At 50.2% G+C, this 27556-nt stretch overlaps 1 protein-coding gene across 1 annotated transcript in view; it reads left to right on the top strand.

Moving 5' to 3' along the window:
- Nucleotides 1-27556, top strand: part of LOC119180845 (Neurospecific receptor kinase) — a 383082-nt gene that overhangs the window by 199488 nt on the left and 156038 nt on the right. The window contains exon 2 of the mRNA XM_037431984.2: nucleotides 12231-12524. Within this exon, the coding sequence (XP_037287881.2) occupies nucleotides 12231-12524 (294 nt within the window). The remainder of the gene's footprint in view (nucleotides 1-12230; nucleotides 12525-27556) is intronic.

Below are 27556 nucleotides of genomic sequence, written 5' to 3'. Positions count from 1 at the left end.
TTCAACTGCTATGCTCTCGTTGTGTGACTGCTAGTATTGCTAGTAAAATAAAGAAATAATTAAACCTAAAGAATGGTTTGACATATTTACCCCGAATGGTTGAATTATTGTTAGGAGGCTTATATTTGTTTGGTTAGGTGAACTAGTTCTGTTGTGAACTAGATGAAACATGGCTTCGGTAGAGAAAGTCAACATAATGGCACCTATGGGTGCAGTTTACTGCTGCCTCGATTTTATGATGCCGTCGTGCTGTGCTGTGTGGCCCGTAATTTCGCAACGTACGTGTTTATTCGCGTTATATTTACATCCTGAAGCTTCGAGACCAACGTACTCGTCGGTATTTTGTAGTGTTTTCTGTATTTATTCTCAAATTTTTGTAGACGAGGCTTGGCAGCCATGGCTGAATTAATACAGCTAATCTCGTTAATATGGACAGTACATACCTGATGTCCTTTCCTCAGCGTGAAAGCTGATTTCACTTTTTATTTATTGCTGTGACGGCAGTGGGTGACTAGAGTAGCAAGCGTGAGTTTTGATCGAAGCGGGCGGTCGCGTTTGCACGGGTGCTGCCATGTTGGCTTCTAAACCCTAGCTACCGGCCCTTACGGCCATGGCTGCTTCGCTGACCCAATGGGTTCGCTTGGGCAACGGCTCCTCTAGAAAGATGCCTGTGACATCGCACACTTTCGTATGGGGACGGGAAGTTCCTTGTACTTCAGTGCTTTCTCCGCAAGGAGCGCTCGCAGCCGACCCTACTACTTCCGCTCGACTCGGAAGTGACGCTATCACAAAGACATGAGCGTGTTGCCTCCGAGACGGCAGTAGACTTTGCTTTAATCTCAGAAGCGGCAAGGTCTAAAGCGGCTGCCGCAGCGAGCGCTCGCAGCCGACTGTGTTTGGGGAGTGAGGGAGGAGAGAGTTGGGTGCGTGTCTTCGGCGCGGAGCATCGACGGCGACGGAGGGGCGCGTGTCTATGGAGCTTCGCTGCTGGCAAAAATCAAGACGCGATCACTTCACGGTGTATTGCGATCGTGATGTTACCATTACTCAAAATCGCCACCGTGGTGTCTCTGCGATGACTGCGATGACGTCGTCATATGGCATGGTATCAACCCTTGGTCAAAGGAGAGTCGATTTCAGAGGCAGTGCCAAACCGGGCGAGGAGTAAAGCTTGCGATTCCAATAATCTCGGGGGCTATGCATAACCACGTTAGATGAAAAAAAAATACCTTCACGAGGGGTGTATTCTACATCGAGGCAGAAGCAAAAGGAGACGGCTCTTGCCTGCAAGAAATCTTAGGCGAATGCATAGAGTGTGCGTTTATGTTCGATGATCACATGTGCACTGATCGGTATCAATGTGCGATGTTCGTTGGGGAAACGGATAAAGTTTTCATTCAAAGCATTTTTACTTAGTTTTATTATCAATAATTTTATATATTAGCTTCTTCTTTCGTATTGGCGTGCGTGGTGCAACCTCACAAAGCAGTTGCTGCCGAGCTGTCGGAGCTTCTAATGGTTGGTTTCGATGCTATTGTATATATCGAAGCGCATCCTCCCATATTGAGCGAAGTGTCGTTCATCCTATCCTAATGGTGCAGCTACTGCAGTTCAAAAGTGATAAAACCTCACGAGGTATCTCGGTCTCTGTTTAGAAATAGTTTATTAATGAGTGGCGGTAGCAAAAAAAAAAATAGAATATCACACAAAGCACGACAAGCAGCTCGATGCTTGTTGGCGCGACGCTGGTCAAATTGACCACAATGAAGAAACCGATGCTGTTTGATTTTCCTCTCCCGCCTCCCGAGGCCGACGCAGGCAGTGTCTGCTAGTAAAAAAACTCACTGCCCGCGTTGCACAACCGTTCACAGGCCACCCCGTATGTCTAGAGCCCATGAGTTTGGAATTCATTGTACTCTATAGTCAAGGGCGTCTTTACTTGGCTTTCGCTTGACTTGACGCTTTACTCGACTCGAGTATATGCGATGGAAGCAACAGTACCTTCGACCAGTAGTGGGGCACAACCCTGCATCAGTGTCCCTTGCACCACTCGTTGAAGGCAACGCTTCTCCTTCATTCAGTAAATAAGTATGATAAAGGCGAAATAACCGTTGCACATTCCCAAACCATGCCCAATTGCGCAACATTCACGCAATACTCGCACCACTTTGCGACCCACTCGACACATTTAGTTGGTCGTACAGAGAAATTCCGTATGCTGTAAAAATCACGTTGCGTACGCTGCGAGGGAAGTGTGCGACAACACTTTTAGTTGAACCTACTTTGATGCGTTTCACTCAACTAGATATGTCGTATGCGAGATGCAAGAGTTTTCTCGTGCTTATTAGCGCCACCGACTTTAGAAGTATGCTAGGTCCCAGTAATAACGTTACCTCAGTGATCTGCGTGAAAGATACCCTGACTTCCAGAGTAAGAGTCACCAGTGTTGTCTGGCATGAAAGCATGACCTTTCAATGGGAAGTACACATGCCTTGCATCCAGTTCGCTGTTGCTGTCCGCGTTGAATGCCACTGCAGTCACCGTGCGCTCTCGTTCTGGTTTCTTCGAGGTCTCACGATAACGTGACGTAGTACGCGTTGCGTTACTTACGCAGCGTCTGGATAGGCGCGTACTCGTGCATCTCTGTTACGTACTGCACATGCACAGTTTTCTGCCGCAGCAGTGTTGCGTACCTAGGCTCGTTACATACGCCCAACTGAAAGTGTCAATTTACTCGAGTTGTCCCCGTGAGAAGATGCGAGCGGCTTTTTTGTACTGAGTTATTTTAGATAGCGGATATTTGACTAGCCTGTGAAACGCTGTCCTTTCGTACGAAAAGGCCGCGCGCCGCAGGTGTTGGCGCGGTGCCAAGCAGGTCACGCTGCTGCTGTGCGTTGACGGCATGCTCCCCTCGCAGTGCGCGCTGACAACACTGTCCCTCTCCTGCCGCGCTCTCGGCGCGGCGCCCGCAGCTGCAGCCTGGTCGTTTCGCCCGAAACACCTGCCGTGACCGCCGCTCTCTACACCACCGACTCGTTTGTTCACGCGCGATAAACCTGACACGTGCCTAACGTACGCGTTGAGGCATGCCTGTACGTGTCATCTACAAGCTCTACGCCAGCTGCATCGCCTCAAGCGAATCTTCCAGTGCTCACCGCAGCACCCGCGTTAGCGCCATTCAACTTGTGACGACACCCGTGCACTACGCTCCTGCTTCGCATACCGTGTGGGTTTCCTTCGGCAGATGGTCCAAGTTTTTCTTTATGTATATTTACAGATATAAGTACCTATAGATATCTGGGACATGATCGCGATGGTGACGGCAAAAATCAGCCGTAAATATTCATTTAATTGCTAGCACAAAAAAGTTTATTCTATCGTAGTACGCAACAAACGACGACATCATGTCTATCGTGATATTGTTTTCAGAAAAAAGGTATTTAACCATTTTAGAGTACTTGGTACTCTACTATGGGAGAGCAGAAAGCCGTCCCTAATGAGCGAACAGAGACATCGCTCGCATCACCGCATCGAATAAAAAGATGTGTGTTAAGTTGTAAACGATTTAGAGTACTTGGTGTTCAACTTAGGTAGAGCAAAAAGCCCTCCAGTTGGCCTCATATTTCGTGAGGCCGTGAGGCCGTATCGATGGCTGTGCGTCGCCGACGCGTTGGAACTCTGTGATGACTTTCAAAAAACCGGAACGCCGAACTGCTAGCGTGTGTGTTTAGATAAAGCTTTCAACAATTTTGAGTACTTCGTACTCAACCATGGGAGAACAGTGAGCCATCCCGATCATTTTTAAACTTCGTTATTGTGTTTAGGAAAAGTTGTTAACGATTTAGAGTACGAGATCGAGAATAATTTTATTTACTTCAAACAAGAGACAATCACTTCACTACTGGTCACTAGCGTTGCGCATACATAAGTAGATCTACATACACTTCAACTCATACTACCTGACGAAACACGCTTATCACCTATGACACTCGGGCTAGTACAACAGACACGCTTTCCGTGCAACTTATTAATGATAGCTTGTGCCAAACAGAAAAAAAGGAAGAAAACACACACACACACACACACACACACACACACAAAAGAAAAAGAACCCGCAAACAACACCAACATGGTAACATCTTGACATATTTCACAGTCGGGGAATCTGACGGAGAGCTAGACCTTGTCTCCTGTCACTCCCAAAAAAGCGCAAGACCAATGTCTCGGGAATTCTGTTTCCCCGTGCACGCTGCTAGCTGAGCCTCAAGAAAGCATTCAAGTGTCTCTCGAAACTGAGATAATAGCGGCCAGTGTAGCCGGAGGCGTTGCCGTTGGACGGCCGCCCTGCAGCGATTACGCCAGAGAACAAACTCGCCAGTGGCGATCACTAATCTGCCAAACCTACCCCGGGGGCATCGGTCTCTCGTGTTGTAGTGAGCGACACGCAGGCTGGGCATGGTTCTGTGAATTAGCTGCCATAAAGTTCTGTTTAGAAAAAGTGGGTAACGATTTAGAGTATGTACTCTACTATGGGAGGGTTTAAAGCCGTCCCGTTCTGTGAGTTTTTCACCGCGGTGGTACTCTTTACATATGGTTACACAGTCTTGCATACTTCCAAAGACGGTGCGCTTATCCTTATAAACGGAAAGAAAACCTTCTAACTTGCACGCGTGAAGGCACTTGTGTGTCCCATTCGTGACGCTGCTACAGTAATGTGCAAGGTAGAATCATTGACACGAGCAGTTAAAGATTTGACCAGCGGCAATCTTTTATGGCAAGTAAACAAGACGTTGAAGATTACTGAATCACGGATACTTTCCAGTCAGGTATTTCGCACGTTCTCACTGTTAATGTAAATGATGTGCGTACTAATAATTAAAAGTTCTTCTGGATGACTTCAAGTATTACGCTTCTTGGAGAAATCATGCATGCCGGAATATTTGCTGAAGTACGTCAGTACACACACCCACACACACACACCCCCCCACCCCCCCCACACGCACACGCACACACACACACACGCACACACGCACACGCACACACACACACACACGCGCGCACACACGCACGCACACACGCACACACACGCGCACACACACACGCACACACGCACACACACGCACACCCACACGCGCACACACACACGTGCACACACACACGCGCACACACGCGCGCACACACGCGCACACACACGCGCACACACACACGCGCACACACACGCACACACACACACACACACACACACACATCTTAAGTGAAAATGTTGCGCAACCTTTGGAAGGCATCGGCAGCTTCGAGTGAGCAAGATGTTCACTGTGTAATGCGGTGTGCCTCCATAAGATTCAGGGAGCGCTGTCTGTTCAGCTTCCAGGTGAAACCTAGCCGATTGCTCTTACGTAGCTTGAATTCTGCCTCGCTGCCTTCGTGAGACCATTTGCACGTTAATGACGAATGGAGTATTGCGCGCAAAAGCAGACCTCCCATTTTGTCACCGTCAATATATTGAAGCCGGATCACCCACTAAGTGAACTCCTGCGAAGGCGCGTAAAACGGTACCTTCAACACGCAAGCTTCTGCCCATGTGAAAGCTTTTCTTCTTCTTTGTGGTAGTTTCAGCACGAGCGAGTGTAATTTGGTTTTCTCGTTTATAGCGCAAGCGTTCGTGACTTGCAGCTTCCTGTGGTTGACCCATGGTATTACGTTAAAGGATACTCTCTGCCGATATTTATTACGACCGCCTTACGTGCTTTCCGGATTACGTAACTCTCTCTCTCTCTCTTTCTCTCTCTCTATTTATTTATTTATTTATTTTCTACGTTGATTAGTCTCACGGTGTCGGTTTCCTTACACTGGCTGCTGGCAACGGTTTCGTCGATTGCTTCCCGTTAGCTGCTGTCGTAAATAGTTTACGACTTTCATGTGGTACCGGAACTTTATTTTGTACCGTGCTCGCACTAATAAGACAGCAACAACAAATAAATAACGGTGACAACAGTTTGTGGTTTTAGCCAGCAACGTTTTAGAGCATTGGAAAAGGGTTTTTAATCGCGGAAGATCTTTATTTTCCGAAGGGTTTCGTCATTCGTCTTTCTCCCTCTTCTGTTCCTTTTCATTTGTGGTGGTTGGTTAAGCAGAAACAACGGTGTCTGGCGAAAAGAGGAGCAGGACTGTCATGATATATTACGAGCAATAAGACTTCGGACATCATGTGATTAGTATCTATTGTGTAAGCGATCAAGCAAATCTGCGTACGCAAATCGCTAGACATCAGACATGAGGGAATGACTGTCTTGTGATTAGGTAAATCGGTGTAGACAGATTGCTTGTTCGGCGGGATTGTGCCAAGTTTCGTAACTTTCAACTATTCTCGCCCCTTTTTTGACCAAGGAATGTTGCGTATCATTCGCCTTAGCGCCACCTCTTCGCCGCGCGGGAAGTTCCTCATTCGCGTCCAGATGGTCCCGTTCAGGCGGCGTCGTTATAGCTGCTCGCACTTCCCCGCGCCATCCAGGTTACCAATCTTCGCACATACCATCTCGTTATAGAGAAAACCGTGAGCCTGTGGCCCTAAGCGAATCCCGACTCTCCCTCGTGACGTGAGGGCTCGAATTAGCCACGTCCGAGCCTCAGGAGCACATCAGTGGAGCACTTAGCGGAGTCTGTTTCGAAGGGCTCGCTCTTTGCAATCGTTTCTTCTTTGCAACCTCGGCGAGCGTAGTTGGCGGCTTCCAGGGGACCTGACGTCGCGTGCAGCTGACGTTGGCATTCAGCGGGGTTTTCAGAGCCCTTTAGGCACAGCGGTGCGTGCGAAACGTCACGAACTGTAGTACCTAGAACGGTGAAGTGAAGCGGGCACAGTCCGGTGTCGGCCTAATTGTACGAAAACGCCAGATTTACCCAGATGTCCGCTGCACGAAGCGGAGATGAGCGGCTTCCTATCTTTTAGCGAGTGTCAAGTTTTCCGTGGCGTTGACCGAGCTTTGGTCAGTGCTGTGCAGCCTCGCCACTCCCTAGGGCCAAGCTATCTTTACGATGGGACATAGACGTGAACCAGGGTGGTTTAGGACCACCAAATCAATTAACCTGACTTCTTGTATCTTATGCTCACTGGATTCGTTCTAGTTAAAAATCATGATTGCCGACTTTTCCTTACATCGAACTTCAAATTTAACCTATATCTGCATCTTTACCGCAGATGTCTATCAATCTCTGCAGATTGCCCTTGTTGTCAGCTATTGATATTATATAATCTGCATGCATCAATGCTGGTAATGAATGTCAATGTGCTTTCCTTCCTTGGCAAAAGAGAGGCTGAATGGAATCATGGGTACGCCATCTAGCTGTTGGTCAGAGTCTTTTTTGCTCTGCCTTGAAGACGCTCGAGTGGCCACACTTTACAAAAGTATATATCTCCGTACAAATACTATGCAAATTTGTTTACTTCCCATAAAAACCATGTCGCTGAATGATAGCTGTACCAAAGTGCCCTCAAGTTAACTTTTGAACTCTACGGGATGCAGCAGACACTGTGCACTGTGCTATAGAAGAAAGCTTTGCCAACCCCACTGAATGGATACTCTTTGTACTTGATGAACCCAGGCAACGCTGTGTTTTATAAAAGCATTTAGTACGTAATACTCTACTGTGGGAGAGCAAGAAGCCGTACTAGTCGATTGATTTGTGCGTTTAACGTCCCGAAACCACCATATAATTATGAGAGATGCCGTAGTGAGGGCTCCGGAAGTTTCGACCCCCTGATGTTCTTTAACCTGCACCCAAATTTGAGCACACGGGACTACAATATTTGCGCCTCCATCGGAAATGCAGCCGCCGCAGCCGGGATTCGAACCCGCGACCTGTGATTCAGCAGCCGAGTACTTTAGCCAATAAATAGGTGGAATTGATGGTGGTCGCCGAAGATGAAGACGACGAGTAAACGTGTAGCGCTTGCTTGTGACACTCATCGGCCATATCGTCTGGCTGGTGGTGATCCGCCATGCGGATAAATCTACATGTCCCCACCGTCATCATACATAAGGGTAATGAAGCGGCGTTAAGTGACTCAGTTTTTCGTAGCCCAAAACCTAACTGTGCGCTCTGGTGCGTTCCCAGTTCGAGCGTGCCTGCTTTCAGCAGTGCATTAACAGTGTGCCCTGTTGGGAACGCTTTGAGGCGCATGTTACCGGCATTGTAAGTGATTACCACCGTCTTATTCTCGCGCAAGTACGCTAGTGTCGCGCAACTTCTGATAGCTGTTCGCTGGGTGCAGACTTAAGTTTGAATCCCCCGCCTAAATGAGCCGTGTTTTCGCCGACGCGTTGGAACTCTGTTGTGACTTTCGAAAATGCGGAACGTCGAACGCCGGCTCTTCGTCTTTTCGAGCTACGTGATGTCGAAAAAAAAAAGAAATAAAGAAAAAAAAATCGAGCCATTTCCTTACCGCGAAAACCGTCAATAGATACTGACGGTTTTCGTCAAGAGATACTGACGAATGGTGGTGGTGACGATTATCGGAGCAGAAAATGTATAATGACCATCAGCTTGTTTTGATTTAAAGAAATTTATCGTAATGATCATTTTGTGTTATTTATTTAATCACTCCATTTGATCACGTGACGTGCGTGACAAACGAGTAATAATAATACTTTATTATTATTATTATTATTATTATTATTATTATTATTATTATTATTATTATTATTATTATTATTATTATTATTATTATTATTATTATTATTATTATTATTATTATTATTATTATTGCTCCTTCTCGTCATACTACTACTACTACTACCACTACCACCACGACGTCGACCACGGCGCAGTGTACACGAAGCCAGTTTTGCTGTAAAACAGTTCGTTACGCTCGTTGCCGTACTTTGGTGCCACGACCATGTGATACTCGCTCTAAATAGTAGTCGCCTCAACTATACTCTCGCGCGTGTGTACGCTCCTGCTCGCTGCACCCAACTTTGTCGAAAAAGTCGTTTGCTCATTCCTCCGGGAAAAGAGCGTAAGTAAGCGTCGCGGACAGCTCGGGCGCGGTGCGTGGATTCCTTGCCTTGTACACCGATGTCTCCGGTCCCGGTTCCTTCCCTATAATTTTGCGACTGGTAACGACTTTGTATATGCGGACGGACGGCGCCTGCGCGCGACCCGTTTACGCCATCGCGCGCCGCTTGGTGGCACCGCTGTCAGCGCGCGTTGTCGAGGAAACCGCGGCGGCCTGCCGGGCCAGAGTCGTCTTGGTAGTTTTTTTTATTTTCTTTTGCGGAACGTTAAAGAGTGGAGAGGGGTCGAACGTGATGATATACGGAGAGAGGATGGGAAGCAGATGAAAAAGAGGTGGAGCGAATGGGGGCTGGGTAACTGTGGCAAAGGAGAAGCTGGGGAATGCGAGATCGGGGAGCAGACAGCAACCAAAATGGGCTTTGTAATTAGCGCTTTTTTCCCCTCTCTGGTGCGCTCGGCAGGGAATGAGAAGGGTTGAGTCTCGACTATCCACTGGCCTTTCTCTCTTTCTCTATTACTCGTTTCCTCCTTTCCACGCCGTCGTGGTCGTTGCCGGCTGTCTCCGCACCCTCGACTGCTTTATGGCACTACTCCCTCGTGTACTTGTGCCCATAATTATAATCAGCGTTTTGCAGCAGGCGTCTCTGGTTCCGACGTTGACAGCGATGGAACCAGTGCGACGTACTCGGGGTGTCGGGGATTGTGAGGGCCTGTTTCGCGAGAAGGAGGGAGGTAAAAGGGGTAAAGGGGGAGAGAAAGCAGAGACTTATACTTCCCGCGCGCGTACTGCCGGGTTCCCCTCTCTTGCTTTGATTCTCTTCTGTACGCATTAATTTGTTTGATTCGTGCTCGTCGCATTTGAATCTCCGCGCGCTCCTGCTGACGACGTGCGTCTTCCACGAGAAAACGCGTGTTTCTTCGTTCATTGAACACCACCGTCGAATAGGAGACTCGTTTGGGAGGCTAATGCGAACGGAGGGTGCCCGCCTTGCTTGTGTTTGTGCTTTGAGCGAAAATTTTTCGGCCCGTTGTCGATGGCGTCGGAGGGCAGCGTTCTGTCGTTCGTCAGTAGCCCGGATGAGTGCTTAAACACCGACGTGTGTATCGCAAAAAAAAAAAAAACAGAAGGAAGATCGTGGGGGACTCTGTGAATGAATAGATGTGTCACCAGACTGCGACGAGTTGTTGCCGAGACGCTCGACGATATTTTATGGAAGATGGCTCCCCAGAGTTAACACCCTCACCCGAATGTGAGCGACGTACACGCTGCTGCTCGCATTCGTCTTCCTCGCGGGTTGCTTATAAAACTGCCTTTACAAATTGCGTTCCTAGAGCGGGAGTTGGCAGTGGCGGACGCTAGTTTTGAGTATGACGTACGCATTTTTAGTTGGCGTCGTTTTCTTTTTATTTCTTGACGGCTGCTTCGCGTCTGAGATTTCACTGAGGCGTCATTAGCGCGAGCATGACACTTATTCGCGCGCATCTTTCTTGCCCTTCGGATGTGTTGTTACTTCAACTGTTTACTTTGCTTCCTTGTCGATGGAGTTGTTTCAATATAACGTGGGTTTATCGTTACTTGCATGACGTAGAAACATCGCATGTCTGTTTGTTGGTCAAGGGGAGAAACTGGGAAGCTGTCTTCTCCTTACAAAGATTTTGTATGCAGTGAAGCCACATTTCGGTAATCCTTACCGCAAGTATTGCGCGCGCCGCATGTTGGCTTTGCGGATTTCTTGATACGCTACTATGAGTGCTTAAAATTAATTCATGGTCCAGTTCGATCAACACAGTTACAGCTAACGGTAACACAATTTGGTGGACAACGCATTCGTCAACAACACGATAGCTAAAACATATTAGATCAAATGGTTATTTCAATAATGGATCATAAATGGTGGCGTTACGCTCGCGCAATCTTTTCTAAATTTTATTTTGTCATTATATGTTAGATAATTGAACGTGCATCCAACACCTGCTTGCTTTTATTTGCTGACCGTTTGACTCAGTAGCCTGGCAGTAATTAATTACTTGTTACTGTTATTAGTAATGTAAGGGATTACTTTCCCAAGTACTTTATGCCTAAATATAGCTTGTCCGCTTTCTTCTTTAGCTTACATCAGGTGTGGGGAACATTCATCCTCTGTGGCAGTAGTATACGATCCCCTGGCATGACGTCAGAGACTCCCCTTTCCTCTTATCGCTCTGTCTGAAGGCCGAGGTGGAAGTTTCGACCTGAAATGGGGTTTTCGCTTGTCACCTTCTTTCGTTATTTGCAACCGTGTGGGATGTTTTATGTGAAGTTTTATGTGAAGTTTTAAGTTTTATGTCACAGTTTTCTGCATTTATGTCAATTCTCCGATTTTTTGTCTTACACACACACACACACACGCACACGCACACACACGCACACATACGCACGCACACGCACACACACACACACACACACACACACACACACGCACACACACACACACACACTTTCCGATTGGCTGTTTGGCCCAGCGCTGGGTCGGTTTAATTCAAATCGGCCCTTCGCATCAAAATGTTGGCGACCTCTGGCTTAAATGAGTGACCGAAAACGCCAAGTAACGAAGATAGTGCCGAACGTCTGGGGTGGAAAGCTGAAGAAAAACTATTTGAAGTTTTGTCTGTGCATATTGTAAACAAGGTGTACATATGTTGTGAATGAATGACCGTGTGAATAATATATTTCACTGAGATTACTTCGAACAGAAACGTACCCTAACCCTGCTTTATCTCTACAAGCTTTACACTGCTGCTTATTTAACTAATTCGTGCACGAAATGGAGCGGTTTAGCCACCTTACACCGCCTGCCCTGGGAGTGCCCTGCGGTACGTGGAACCGATACAGCATCGTTCAGCAAGTGGGACTCCGCTCTGAGCAGTCTGGACAAACAATCGCAACGTAGGGCTGTTCAAAGGACTCGCGATGCCCCACGAATAAAGTTTTCTCAAACCAAACCAAATCACTTTTTAAAAGTAACGTTAGTTCATTGAATAACGGTAGCTGCAATTTGTGCTGTAATTTGCTTTTTTGTATAAGAAAATTTTAGAGGAGTAACCAGTGACATTTTGATTAGTATATCGAAGTAATCTTGCCAGACTGCTTGCTGGCTGTAAATAATGCGATCAACGGCAATTGGGTGTTTTCCTGGACGTATACCCTTACAGTACTCGCTTTCTTTTCTCTCGCTCAGAGCCGGTGATCGTGGAGGGCCCGCGGAACCGGACGGTCATTGTGGGTTCCAGCGTGACGCTGCCCTGTCTGGTGGAGCCTTCGTCCAGCGGTGGCACCGCGGGCGCCACTAGCGTGCTGTGGCTGCAGGACGGCCGCAGCCTCGCCAGTCAGGGTAGCTCACCGTGGCGGCAACTGGACACCGGGGCCCTGCTCCTACACCGGGTGGACGTGGCCGACGCCGGCGCGTACCGCTGCAACGCCAGGAATGCCCACGGCGTTGCCTACTCCGAGACGGCGCAGCTCGTCGTGCACGGTGAGCGTCGAGACTCGCAGCAGCATTTCGTATACGCGAAGATCTTGCGCAGCCGCGAGTTGTGCGGTTGGGAATTTCGCCGTGTCGTTTGGCAAGCATCGATCACGTGGAGTGACTGAGTGAGTGTGTGTGTTGATTGATTGATTGATATGTGGTGTTTAACGTCCCAAAACCACTATATGATTGTGAGAGAAGCCGTAGTGGAGGGCTTCGGAAATTTCGACCACCTGGGGTTCTTTAACGTGCACCCAAATCTGAGCACATGGGCCTACAACATTTCCGCATCCATCGGAAATGCAGCCGCCGCAGCCGGGATTCGAGCCCGCGACCTGCGGGTCAGCAGCTGAGTGCCTTAGCCACTAGACCACCGCGGCGTGTGTGTGTGTGTGTGTGTGTGTGTGTGTGTGTGTGTGTGTGTGTGTGTGTGTGTGTGTGTGTGTGTGTGTGTGTGTGTGTGTGCGAGTGTGCGTGCGTACGCCCGTATGTGCTTAACAGAAATATTGTAGAATACTACATTAGCAAAAAAAAAAAACTTCACTTCCTGTTTTATTGATAAAGCGTAAAAAATAAAAGACGTATGATAGGCGCACCATCGTAGTAGATACCGTTTTCAGTGGCAGCCAGAGCTACCGTGCAATATCGCTTGCATGGGTCAACGGACAAGGATTCAGGTTATAGAAATTGTGGTCGGTCTCTTGTCTTAGAAAAAAAAATGCAACATTTGCTTCATCGCCCGCAGCTAACACAGTATTCATTCTGTGTTCAACAATGCGAAACCAATTAATGAGGCGTGATGAAGCGTCAAAACTCAAAGCGCTTGATGAAGTAAGCAATCGTTATCGTACTTGTATCTCGTGCGTGGAAGCTAGGGGAAGAGATGACCACTGGAAAGGCTGTGAAGTTTGGAGCGGGAGAAAAAAAGGGTGGCAGCTCATCGCGTGCTGCTGAAGGAGGCCTGCTACAAGCCTCGTGGGGATGTTAGTTCTTCCCCTTCAGAACTCTCCAGCCCCGTCCCTAAAGTCTGCGAGTTCGTTGCCGCTCACTTCGGGACGTACTCCCTCGGTCGTCTTGGCATAAAGAGGAAACGTAAGCACTTTTTCGGGATCGCGTGTTAGCAGAGAGGCGCCGCGAGGGAGCCTTCCCGTCCCGCTTTCCCCGCTCCTTCATTTTCCTTCCCTTCTGTAGGGTCACGTGACACGCTCGTTTCTAATGGCGCAGAATTAAATTACGAAACAAGTTTTTTTTGCTCCCCGAACCCCTCAGGGGACCTTCGTCCCGCGTCTAGGCGGCGCGAACCTGCGCCTTAGGGATGAACGGGAGACAGGGAGTTCATAGGGAAGACCCTGTAGAGGGAGAGATGGGGATTTAGCAAGTGCGCGGGACATTGGAACGGCTGCGCGTGCCGCGTACGTATACGGCTCTGTTACGTTGCTCGCTGAACGTGTTCCCCTGTCGCTGCTTCTCTGCCTGCTTCCCCAGCCGCCTTTCGCTTCGCGGCGCCTAATTAATCTTGGCTGATTACGGCCGCCAGCCTTGTGGAAGCTGGAGTACGTGCGAAGAAGGAGAAGAAAAGAAGATAATGAAAGTTGCGAAGGTGTGTACCAACAGGGAAAGACAAAAAAATGCCGCCATATCCACGAAGTGAATGATCATGAGTGGGCGAAGCTCCGGAGGTAAACCTGGTAAACCATGAATCCTCCGTACATTTTGCCCACTCGATTTTATTGCAACGTTCCCCCTAGCGTACGTCGCCACACTATATCGAACGATGACACGCGCCATATGTGGCATCATTTCTATTTTATAACACCTCGCATCTTTCATAATCAACTACACGTACCGCCGTCTAGTTTATAACATCTTGCATCTTTTGGACGGATGGACGGACGGACGGACGGATGGATGGATGGATGGATGGATGGATGGATGGATGGACGGACGGATGGATGGATGGATGGACGGATGGATGGATGGATGGACGGATGGATGGATGGATGGATGGATGGACGGACGGATGGACGGATGGATGGATGGATGGATGGACGGACGGATGGACGGATGGACGGATGGATATGGCTGTACCCTTTAGATCGGGCGGTGGCTAGCGTAATACTTAGAACTGAACGAGAGGTGGCTACATACAGGGGACGCACAGCCCACGCCTTAAGGAGCTTCGCTCCTAAAAAAGAAGGACAGAGCGTGGACCTCCGCGAGTGGCGCGTTGTAGTGTTCGTGCGTGCGTTTAACACGCGACAGCCACGAAGGAGTCTTCATTTTTCTCATAACTGTGGCTCGTGTACACGCGACGCGTGTGCTTGCTGTGACGTCCCGTCTTGTCTGCGTGCGTTTTAGTCGCTGCTGCACCCTTGGCGCCTTGCTTTTGCGCGGCCACGCACGTTGATGCGTTTCGTGGCACGGCGTGTGATCCAAAGACGTGACGCCTGGAAAAAGCGTTCCGCTCGTCCCTACCGCTAGCAAGCTGCTGATTAAGATAGCAAGCAGGCCGTCATCTCGTGTCTTTTGTCATCTGGGCTTACTACTGTTTTTTTTTAATGCGTTTTCCCCTTTGTACGCGGGTTTTATTTCGCCGAAAGGTGTCGGCGCCGTCGCTATACGCGGCATTGGTTCTGGTCCCATTTCGTGTCTAAATATAGAGAATGTTTGTTAGGATTTTGTTATACGTGAATCAGAGGGAGATATCTTTATAAAGCTTTAAAACTGCTAAAAAACAGCGCTTAGGTGGGATAATCGTAAAGAAAGAAGCGACAAGACGAAGTGCTGCTTCTTGATGCTATACTTTGTCCCGTCGTGGTGCCGTTTTCGAAGTTCAATCGACCGATATTCGTTCCGACAGATATCCGCATTTCATCTGGGCACGCATTTATGATGGCATCCATGGCGCACGTAGAAAACGGAAGCGAGGCTGCATTGTCCTAGCGACGGCTCTGGGGTTACTGTGTAATGCCTACCGGCGCAACCGGTTCGGTTTATGCTTTGCCGACTCACTGATCCACTATACTTGTTACCGTCATTTTCCGGCGCAAAACAGACTTAACGAACGTTAGTGGGAGATATCGTGGACTATAGTTATCGCTCTCGTAAACATTCTAACAATTATCCGAGTGTTTTTTTGTGAAATCGCGCTTGGTGTCGATTCGAGTGTTCTGAGCTAGGACCTGCGAGACATCCATCTATTGACTTTGAAGGCCGCTTGCGCACACTTTTTGTGACCCGGTAGGAGCTCGTTCCCAATTGTAATATGTCCGGGCATTTCAACCACCATATTTTCACGCGCGCTGTGGGCGCTGGCAATGTTTTATGTAATTTCGGCTGAATTGTGGCTAGTATTTGCTATGGTCGGCTTCTGTTAGCTATCGGCTGCCATAGCGAAAACATTTTTCTCGTTCAGCTCCAATCCACTTATTGGGTGTTTTATCCCGTTCTAAAGACGAAACGCTCATGAAACAGCCTGCGTGGCGGAGACACGTTTCCTAGCTAACGCAAAAAAGCTGCGTTCGTGGGCAGCGTTCGTCTACACAGCTTTTTGTTTTTCGTTCTTCGACGTTTTTTTTTTGTTTTGTTTTTCGTGGCTAGGAGTTCAACGTCCCAAAGTGGCACGCCTTTTCTATCGAAAACGTCGCATATAGAGGCGTGGGTCTATTTTAAGCAGTGAATGCTTGCCTCTATACATACTTCGATAAAGCGAGTGTGCTTCTGCATAACCTTCGGTATTGAAGTACGGCATCTGCATCGTACGCAGAAACGAAGAACTCAGACTCAGAAGCCTGTGTCCGCAATACTATATGCCGCGGCCGCCGTTTCCACGGGTTCCACAGCCGTCTTTCTATAGATATCTGACAGCGCAGCGACTCCTTCTTCCAACTCTTTATATGCCTTCATCTCTTTCATTTTGTTCAACGCCAAGACTAACAAAACAACTCCTATTTCGCTGCGAAAGCAGCGCGGCATCCTGGTAAGAGAAAAAGGGGGAGGGAAAATAACGTGGCCGAAATAACCGTCGCTTGTTTGCCGACCGAAAATCTCGCCGGCAGTTGCGCTGTGTCAAGATTTAAAAGAGGGGAAGAAGGGTTGCGGCAAGCGAAGAGAGAAAGCAGGGGCTTTGCGTGGATGGGGTGGAAGAAGTCTCCCCTATACGATAGCGCGCGCAATCGAATTGGGAGCCAGATTTGGCGGATAAAGGATGTATATATAGGGCGGACCAAGCCGGTCGGTCGGTCGGTGAGGGAGGCTTTTGAAAAGCGCCCTGGTCGTACAGAGAGGCAACCCTATCTGTAACCCGGACTGTCGTATATTGGCTTTGGGAGGTTGGTGTACGGAAGGCCGATTCTGGGGAGTGCGACTGTTTCTTTTTGTGCGTCAGTTATGTCGTTTTCTTTTCCGTTTCCTTTTTTTATTTTCTTGTCCGCAAACCTTATTATTTGTCCTCTTTCGATTGCACTTCCTCGTCGCGGGTTTGGAGCTGCTGGAAAAGCGCCGACAAATTTGGCTTTGGGCTGTACGGTGGCATCTTACGAGGGTTGCCATAGTGGCAGTGTTCTTGTGAACCTTGTAACACGTGCGGACATGTGCGTTTGTAGTTTTTTTTATAGTAGATGTGGGCAGAGCAAAAGAGACTGAACATGATGATAAGAGTCACTAGTTCAATGCTTAGGTTTGTCAGTCGAGATACACTGCTAACATTATTGTGGGACAACACTAGTGCGAGTTGTGTTCTGGAATGAGTGAGTAACATGAAAATAGGTAGAGACAATTATTTTAATGGAGATCTGGACATGTATGTTTGGATTTTTGCCTGACATGCTATTCCAGGTACTGCGTGAAGACCATGATATTGTCACGCAGCAAAGGACGACGCAGTTGTCTATGAGGAAAACAAGTTTATTGGAGCGAACCTGTGCTCCCCTAACAACTGAAAAAATACACAGGCGGCGAAGCAGCGGCCAGCAAAACGACGGGCACGCTAGTGAGCGTCGGCTATCGAATGACGCTGGAAGAGCCAGGCCCCGTTTCGACAACGGCACCGTTTGCTGCGCGGGATCGCCTTTTAACATTTCACGACATCTGTAGTCACTACCGCCTTGGTCGTTTATCCTTACCGCCGCTAACGTCGAAATCCATACGAAGGCGCGAAGTACTGTGGCGACAGCTGCAGACTCACACCTTTCCTTCTCCTTACATTCTTCACCTCATGTACCCTTCTCTTTACCCGTCCTCCTCCTGTAAATATTGCTCCGCACAGAAAGCAAATCTTAATCATATCATGTGGGGGTGCCCTAAGCACCCCCCTCCACCGTCCCTTCGAAAACTAATTAGTAATGAGGAGCAGTGGGAGGCTGCCATGCGCAGCTTGAAACCCGACGTCCAGGAGGCCATCCTGGGTTGGGCAGAGAGGGTTGCGGAGGACTATCGAGCGTAGCAATCTCTCCTCATCTCTCTTCCATTGCACCTTTCCTTTACAAAGGAAAAATAAAGTTTATACCTACCTACCCCTCGAATAGTCGAATTGTATCGAGAACGCCGTGATAGCGTTTGTTAGAAACGCTGTTCGTTCGAACAGCGCTTCTAACAAACAACGCTTGAAGCGTTGTTTCTATCGAACAACGCCTGAAGCGTTGTTCGATAGCGTTTGTTCGAAACGCTGTGGTAGAGTTTGTTCGAAACGCTGTGAAAACGGCGATAGCACAGGCCGGCGCAGCCAGGCCGAAAAAACAAAACACAAATAAACAAACCCAATGCATGGTTCGCGGCATTCCCCCCCCCCCCCCCCCCCCTCTAAGAGTGCATCGACCCGATGCTAACATAAGGGACAGTCCACACAAATTAAAAGTTCGTCATCGTCCGTAGAAAGGTTTTAAGCGAACCACGTGGACGACTTCGGGCCGCGTGCGTCGTCGTGATGTACGGGAGTCCCCATCGGGGATCACTTCGTACGTTAGTTCGCCAACACGTCGTAGAATCTGGTAGGGTCCGAAATAGCGTCGTAGAAGTTTCTCACTGAGTCCATGTCGTCGAATGGGAGTCCAAACCCACACACGATCTCCAGGATGGTACTCGGCGTCTCGGCGTCGGAGATTGTAGCGTCCGGCATCCACCAGTTGCTGGTCCGTTATACGAGCTCGAGCGAGCTGGCGGGCCTCCTCCGCACGTTGGAGGTATCCTTGGACGTCGGCGTTGAGGTCGTCGTCTTCTACGTGCGGAAGCATGGCGTCGAGCATCGTAGTCGGCCGTCTTCCGTAGACGAGCTCGAACGGTGTCATCTGCGTGGTTTCTTGAATAGCCGTGTTGTACGCAAAGGTGACGTACGGGAGGACTTCGTCCCACGTCTTATGTTCAACGTCGACGTACATAGACAGCATATCCGCGATTGTCTTATTGAGCCGTTCCGTTAGTCCATTCGTTTGGGGGTGGTACGCCGTCGTTCTTCGGTGATCTGTGTTGCTGTAGCGTAAGATTCCTTGCATGAGCTCCGCAGTGAAGGTCGTTCCGCGGTCCGTGATTAGGACCTCAGGGGCTCCATGTCGCAGCACAATTTGGTTAATAAAGAACTTTGCAACTTCTTGTGCAATTCCCCTAGGAAGAGCGGTGGTCTCTGCGTAGCGCGTCATGTAGTCTGTCGCTACGACAATCCATTTGTTCGCGGATCGGGATGTAGGGAACGGGCCCAGAAGGTCCATTCCGATCTGTTGGAAGGGCCTCGTTGGGACGGCGATCGGCTGCAGAAGTCCGGCTGGTCTCGTCGGTGGTGTTTTTCGTCGCTGGCAGTCACGGCAGCTCCGGACGTAGTGGGTGACATCGGATGTAAGGCGGGGCCAGAAGTATTTCGCCTTGATTTTTGTAATCGTGCGAGCTGTTCCGAGATGTCCGGAAGACGGGTCGTCGTGGCACGCTTCCAAAATTTCGTCACGAAGGTCTGCGGGGATGACAAGTAGATAATTCGTTCTCGTTCCGGGGTTGAAATTCTTCTTCACTAGGATGGAGTTTTTGAGGCTGAATGCTGGTAAGTTGCGCTTGAACGCCCTAGGCACGGCGACGTTGCGTCCTTCGAGGTAGTCGATCATGGCGCGGAGGTCAGGGTCGGCACGCTGCTGGGCGGCTAGGTCGCTCTCCGTCACGACTCCGAAGAACGCGCTGTCTTCATCGGAGTCCTGTGGTGGTGGGTCGACGGGGGCGCGGGACAGGCAGTCGGCGTCGGAGTGTTTCCTGCCGGATTTGTAGAATATTGTAACGTCAAACTCTTGCAGGCGCAAGCTCCACCGCCCAAGACGGCCAGAGGGGTCCTTCAAATTGGCGAGCCAACACAGCGCATGATGGTCTGTCACAACCTTAAACGGTCTACCATAGACGTATGGGCGAAATTTTGAAATGGCCCATATGATGCCCAGGCACTCTTTCTCGGAGGCAGAGTAGTTTCTCTCCTCCTTCGACAGACCACGGCTTGCATAGGCGATTACCTTTTCGTAACCGCTTTGCTTTTGGACGAGGACGGCACCCAAACCGATATCACTGGCGTCCGTGTGCATTTCCGTTTCGGCGTTTTCGTCGAAATGAGCGAGCACGGGCGGGTTTTGCAGGCGTTGTTGCAGCTCGCAGAATGCCTTTTCTTGGTCGTTTTCCCAGCTGAAAGGGGTGCTTTCTTTCGTCAGGCGCGTGAGTGGCTCTGCAATGCGTGCGAAGTTTGCGACGAAGCGCCGGTAGTATGCGCACAGTCCGAGAAACCTTCGCACACCCTTCTTATTTTTCGGCCTTGGGAAGTTCGCAATGGCTGATGTTTTTGCCGGGTCAGGTAGGACTCCCGCGGCGTTCACGACGTGACCCAAGAACTTGAGTTCCTCGTACGCGAAACGGCACTTCTCAGGCTTCAGCGTTAACCCCGACGTACGAATGGCCTCGAGTACAGATTCCAACCTTGTGAGGTGTTCGTCGAAAGTCCGGGCGAATACGACAACGTCGTCGAGGTATACGAGGCAAGTGTGCCACTTCAGGCCTGCTAGCACAGTGTCCATGACTCTCTGAAACGTTGCGGGTGCCGTGCACAGCCCAAACGGCATCACCTTGAACTCGTATAGACCGTCCGGGGTTATAAATGCAGTCTTCTCTCCGTCTCTCTCGTCCACTTCAATTTGCCAGTAGCCGGTCTTCAGATCCATGGATGAGAAGTACTTGGCGTGGCAGAGGTGGTCGAGGGCGTCGTCGATTCGTGGCAGGGGGTACACGTCCTTTTTAGTGATTTTGTTTAGTCTCCGGTAGTCAACGCAGAATCTTAAAGTGCCATCTTTTTTCTTCACGAGTACAACCGGCGCAGCCCACGGACTTTTTGATGGCTGTATTATGTCGTCGCTGAGCATGTCATCAACTTGAGTCCGGATGGCTTCGCGCTCGTGTGAAGAAACGCGGCGCGGTATGGTGACTGTCTGGTAGGTCGGGCTCCATTTTCGGTTATTATCCGGTGCTTCGCCAAATGTGTCTGACGTAACTTCGAGTTCGAGGAAAAACACTCGCTGTAGCGACGGAGCAACTCCAGTAATCTGTCCCGATTTTCTTGCGACAGCGCCGGGTTCACGTCGAAAGGATGTGGCAGCCTGGAAGCATCTGCGCGTGCGCGTTCAAAGGTGGCGACCGCGATCACTTGACTCGCTTCTTGCGTTTCTTCGAGGAACGCAATTGCAGCGCCCTTGTTTAGATGCTGGTACTCCTCGGTGAAATTGGTGACCAAAACATAGGATCTGCGTTGCTTAAACCGTGCAATGCCTCTTGCGACAGACACACCGCGGTCTAGAAGCAACCTTTGGTCAGTCTCCACGATAGCGTCGACGTCAGGAGCAGCACCTTCATAATAGACGGCGATCATCAAGCTTGCGCGGGGTGGCAGGGTGACGTGATCGTCGGCGATCCTTACAGCAGCACGGTGTCCGAGGTTCGGCTGCGGCGTCGTGGAGTGATCGGAAGAAAACGTTATCGACCTGGTCTGCAGATCAATTATTGCGCCATTGTCCGTCAAAAAGTCCATTCCGAGAATTACGTCGCGGGAGCAGTTAGGCAAAATGACGAACTCCGAAGGGCACGTAGTGCCGTCTATGGTGACGCGCGATGTGCATATTCCACTTGGGGTCACGAGGTGGCCTCCTGCTGTGCGTATGTGCGGACCGTCCCATCTGGTCGTAACTTTCTTTAGCTTGGACGCGAATGACCCGCTCATGACCGAGTAGTCGGCTCCCGTGTCGATGAGGGCGACTACGTCAAGGCCGTCGATGGACAACTGGACGTCGGAAGCCGCTTTCCTCGAATTTCGGGTGCGTCGGGGCGTCGTATCGCGGCTTGCACGTGTTGATGGTCGGGCACTATGCGTCGTCATCGTCGTCTTCTCAGCGGCAGGCTTCGTCATTTCGGGTACGCGTCGCGCAGCGTAGCTGTCGTCGTTTTCGGGGGTCTCGTCAGGGTGTCGTCGTGTCGTCGGGATGAGGGCATGTCGTGAGTCACGGTCTTGCGTCGTTGGAGGGTTTTCATTTTCTCGCCGTTGTGCAACTTCACCTCCAGAAGTCGCTGCTTTTAGTTTCCCCTTCGTGGGCTGGGGGACCTTCCACGGGCGAATTCAGCGTGGCTGCGACGGTTGTGGGATTGGTACGGGTAGGGCGACGGCGAACGGTTGAAACGGGATGGTCCACGGCTGGTGTTCGACAGGTATTCTTCGATCTCAAATGGGCGCTGGCCGGCTCGCGGGCGGGGTGCGTCGACGGAGAACCCACGCAAACCCAGCCTCTTGTACGGGCAGCGGCGGTAGACGTGGTCGGCCTCTCCGCAGTGGTAGCACAGCGGACGATTATCTGGCGTTCGCCACACCTCGGTCTTCCTGGGCGCCTGGTTTCGGGTTACAGAGGGTCGGGCGGGCGACATTGGGCGGCGGTACGGCGGGGCCTCTTGATAACGGGTTGGGACGGGTCGGGGTCGACGAGCAGCAGCGGAGTAGGTCATCGCTTGTGGTTCGCAAGATGCTTCCGACGGTGTGGAATTCCCCAGTGCTTGCTGAACCTCCTCGCGGACGACGTCAGTGAGGGAGGCGACTTGGGGCTGCGGCGTTGCTGGGAACAATTTCCTCAGTTCCTCGCGAACGACGGCGCGGATGGTCTCCCGCAAGTCTTCCGTCGCCAATCCAGGGGCGTTTACCGGGTTCACCGAAAGGGTGTTGAGTGGTCTATCGTATTGCCGCGAACGCATATCCAAGGTCCTCTCGATCATCGAAGCCTCGGTGACGAACTCAGCGACGGTCTTAGGGGGGTTGCGGATGAGTCCAGCGAAGAGCTCTTGTTTAACTCCCCGCATCAGAAAGCGCACCTTCTTCTCTTATGCCATTTCGGGATCAGCTCTCCGGAACAGCATCTTCATCTCCTCAGCGAACAGTACAACACCTTCGTTAGGGTGTTGCATTCGCGTCTCCAACAAAAGGGCGGCTCGTTCTTTCCGCACAACCGTAGCGAATGTTTTGAGGAATTCGCTCTTAAAGACAGTCCAGTCGGTTAGGGAGCCTTCATGGTTCTGAAACCACGTTCGAGCTGCATCCTCTAAATAGAAGATGACATGACGAAACGTTTCTTCGTCATCTCACCTGTTAAAGATGCGGATGCGCTCCAGCTTCTCCAGCCACTCTTCCGGGTCTTCACCAGGAGATCCTCGGAATGATGGGGGCTCACGAGGTTGTTGCAGAACGACGGGAGGGTTGGTAGCGCTGATCATGGTGCCTGCGTTGATCATCGTGGTTTTTACGTCTTCTTTCCTTTTTTTATCCGGGAGCAGTCCAAACTCTGGCTGAAGGCCTTGCTGTCGGCGGCTGACACGAGTTGGGCGTGCTTGTCGGCTTGGCAATGGCTTAGGGTTCATGTACCCCGCACCTCCACCAGATGTCACGGCAGCAAAGGACGACGCAGTTGCCTATGAGGAAAACAAGTTTATTGGAGCGAATCTGTGCTCCCCTAACAATTGAAAAAAATACACAGGTGGCGAAGCAGCGGCCAGCAAAACGACGGGCACGCTAGTGAGCGTCGACTATCGAATGACGCGGCATCGGCTGTGTTGCGCCTTTGTGTAGCGTGGTGCGGACTCGGGCCATCCGAGTCCCCGGAGAGGACGAGTAGAGAAGCCGGAGAAGGAGAAAAAAATGTTTATATACAGTATTTACATGGTAGCGTGGTACAACATGAAAAGAGAATCACACACGAGCGCCTCTGCGCTAGCGTTTTTATACATCGTCCGCCTTCCCAAGATCCCTTGCAAAGATAATTTATGCGCAGGATACTCCAATGAGATCGTCGTCTTCCTCTCCGGCCCCGAAGAGGGAAAGCCAAACACCGCCTCCCTCTGAACCTAGGAAAGGGGGCAAGGCATGCCCAGTTCGCTGTTTGGTGAGGGAGACCCCACGCGCCAGCGTGGCACCACAGTGAGATGACGTGGAATCCCATGCGCAAAGTCGCTCCCTGATGCAGCCAGGTTGACTCAAGCAAGGCAGAATACCCCGTACAGCTGCTGGGTCGACGCTGCTTCGGAGTGTTGCTCTCGGCGGCTGACAAAAGCTTGGCCAACGACTTTTGTGTCAAGAGGAGCCGGCGACGTGGTTTTTCCCGATTGTCTGCGTCCGTCGCCGTCCCGGTGCAGGGTTGACTCATCAACAGCTGCCAGGTGCCAGCAGGCCGCGAAGACCACGTGGAACTTGGGCGAGGCACAACAGCACCCCCGCCGCCAGATGATACATCGGGAGGTCGAGTTGTTCCATGCAGCTCGGCCGGGTCGATGTCGGCGACGTTCCGGCAAGGCTCTTGCTTTCTCGAAGGGCCTGGTCAAACTGGAATGCTCCAAGAGCTGGCCTCTGCGCCCCGCTTCGGTGAAAAGTGGGTGACAAGCTCCAAGAAACGACCTTTGTCAGCCACACACAATGCGACAAGCACCGCGTGCACGCCACTCTCATCGCCAGGCCTCAGATTTTACAAAGCAAACATCTTATCTTAATAACTTAAGCTCAAGGAAACAATGTGCATACCAATCGGGACAAGTGTCCAGTAACTCTTTCATACGTAATTCCATTTGGAATCGAGATAACATTATAATCAAGCTAAACAAGCAAACTGTAGAGCTCGGGACAACGAGGGAGTCAGTAAAAAATTTCTCTATGCCCTCACTGTAACACATTGAAAAAAAAAAAAAGTACACATAAACTAGGTAAAGGTAAACAAAAAAAAATCAAACAAACCTTCCGCGTCTTTTGACGAGTCAAAACGCTCGACTTAGGGCGTCTGCATTTGTATGAAGGCCACCTCTCTTGTAGCGCACCTCGAAATTGTGCTGCTGCAGTGCTATGCTCCATCTGAGCAAACGACCATTCTTAGGTGACATTTGGTGTAACCAGGTTAATGGAGAGTGATCAGTTTCTATAATAAACTTAGAGCCAGCAACATAGCAGCCTAGTTTTTGTACGGCCCAAACAATGCAAGCACATTCTTTTTCCGAAGTGCTATAAGCCTCTTCCCTGCTGCTCAATTTGCGACTCAAATACAAAACCGGCCGCTCCTCTCCACTCTGGTCCGTCTGACATAGCACTGCTCCTAAACCGCGTTCGCTTGCATCACACTGAATAGTGAAAGGTTTTGCAAAATCCGGTGCCCTCAAGACGGGTTTCTCACTCAATGCGTGCTTTAGCTTCTGAAAAGCGTCTTCCTTTTTAGAGTCCCATTGAATGTTCACAGGTTCGGTCTTGCGTAAACTATCTGTCAAAGGGCTGGCAATCTCGGAGTAATTCGGGACGTAATGCTGATAGTAACCTGTGAGGCCGAGGAATGCTCTCATCTCGGTCTTAGTGCTGGGACGACGATAACCGACCACCGCGGCTACCTTGAGTTCGGACGGTCGACGACGCCCATTTCCTACAATGTGCCCTAAATAGCTTACTTCAGCACAGCCCAAATGACATTTCTCTCTCTTTACCGTAAGACCTGCATTTTTGATCCGTTCCAAAGCCATCCGAAGGTGTTCAACATGGTCTTCCCATTTGTCCGAAAATATCGCCACATCGTCTAGGTAAGGCAGCGCAAATTTCTCGAGCCCGTGGAGAACCTTATCCATCAGGCGGCTGAAACAATACGGCGCGTTCTTGAGCCCAAAGCTCATCATCAAAGGACGAAAAGTGCCCAGGGGTGAGATAAAAGCAGCGTATCGACTCGCGCGCTCTGTCAAAGGGACCTGCCAATACCCCCTAACAAGGTCTAGCGTAGAAATGTATTTTGCCTTAGACACTGTCTCTACCCTCTCTTCAATGTTAGGAATAGGGTAAGTCTGGTCGATTGTTACAGAGTTCAGGCGGCGATAGTCCACGCATGGCCTTGGATCACGGCCCGGAATCTCAACCAAAATCAAAGGCGAGGTGAAATCACTGTCTGCTTCGATGATAACACCTAGGTCGATCATGCGGCGAATTTCGGCCTCTAGTATCTCTCTCTGTCTAGGTGACACCCGATACGGCTTACAGCTGATCGGCTTGTTAACCGTCAGCTCAATGTCGTGCTTAATCACATCCGTTTTGCCTGGCTTCTCGGAGAAAACGGTAGCGAATTCCTGTACTAAAAGCTCTAAATCTTCCTCTTGAGCCTTACTTAGGGTGTTCCCTGTGTCTACCCTATCTGACAATGTGCTGCTGACCGTGCCATCGGAAAGACAAAGGATTTCCGCGCCCTCGTCCTCAGGAACATTGAGTGCAAGGTTTACTACTGCTTTTCGTCGCATGTAGGGTTTCATTAGGTTACTGTGATACACTTTGGGGCATTTCCGGCCCCACTTTACCTCGTAGTTGGTGTCTGAAAGCACTGACATCACTGTCGCTGGTCCCTCCCATTGTACGTCCAGCTTGTTTTTTCTTGAAGGGCACAACAGCATCACCTCATCGCCCACTTTAAAGACTCGCTTTCGAGCTGACTTATCGTAACGGGCCTTGGAAAGCGCCTGTGCTGCGCGCATGTTGCTCTCCACCACTTCGCGTGTAGTCCCCAGTCGCCCCAATAAATCCAGTACATAGGAAACCACATTAGGGTCCTCCCCATATCCAGTCCATGACTCTCGTATCAAGTGCAGCGGACCTCTCAAGTTCCTGCCGTAGACAAGTTCAGCCGGACTAAAACCCGTACTCTCGTGTGGGGCCGACCTCAGAGAAAACATCGCAGCTGGTATACACCCCTCCCAGTCACTTTTATGCTCAAAGCACAAAGCTCGCAAAACGCGTTTCATGACCGAGTGCATGCGTTCCACAGGGTTCGACTGTGGATGGTGAATAGAGCTATGCGCGATTTTTATCCCGCAGCGTTCTAGGAATGTAGTCGTAAGGCAGCTTGTGAACACACTTCCGTTGTCACACTGTATCTCCGAGGGAAAACCCACCCGAGAAAAAATAGACAACAATGCGTCCACCACGCATACTGAACTCAACTCTTTCAGTGCGATTGCCTCCGGGAACTTGGTGGCAACGCACAGCGCGGTCAGGACGTACCGATATCCTGATTTAGATGGAGGCAGAGGCCCCACGATGTCAATCACGAGCCGACGGAAGGGTTCTGTGATTATTGGCACTAGTTTCATTGGTGCCTTCCATTTGTCTGTTGATTTTCCTATCCGCTGACAAGTGTCGCATTCACGGACAAACATCTCTACATCCTTCCAGCACCCGGGCCAGTAGAACTCCTGAGCCAGCTTAGCTTTCGTTTTCTTTATACCTAAGTGGCCCGCCCAGGCGTTGCTGTGGGCCAGGTCGAGAATGTTCCGCCGGTATTTTAGTGGAACTACCACTTGGTTGTAGACCCGCCCTTTAGCGTTCTCATACCTGCGATGCAACACCTCGTTTTGGGTGTAGAACGAAACGTTCTTTCTAGAGTTACCTTCCTTATGTATGGCATCTAGCAGCATAGAGAGTGCGAGATCCGCCTTTTGATCGACCACTAGCGTTGCACGGTCGGTTCTGGCTAGCTGACACCAACTGGTGGACG

Source organism: Rhipicephalus microplus, chromosome 10, assembly GCF_043290135.1.
Source record: "Rhipicephalus microplus isolate Deutch F79 chromosome 10, USDA_Rmic, whole genome shotgun sequence".
NCBI lineage: Eukaryota > Metazoa > Arthropoda > Arachnida > Ixodida > Ixodidae > Rhipicephalus > Rhipicephalus microplus.
Note: the sequence above shows the minus strand (reverse complement) of the source record. Positions and strands in the feature narration are given on the sequence as shown.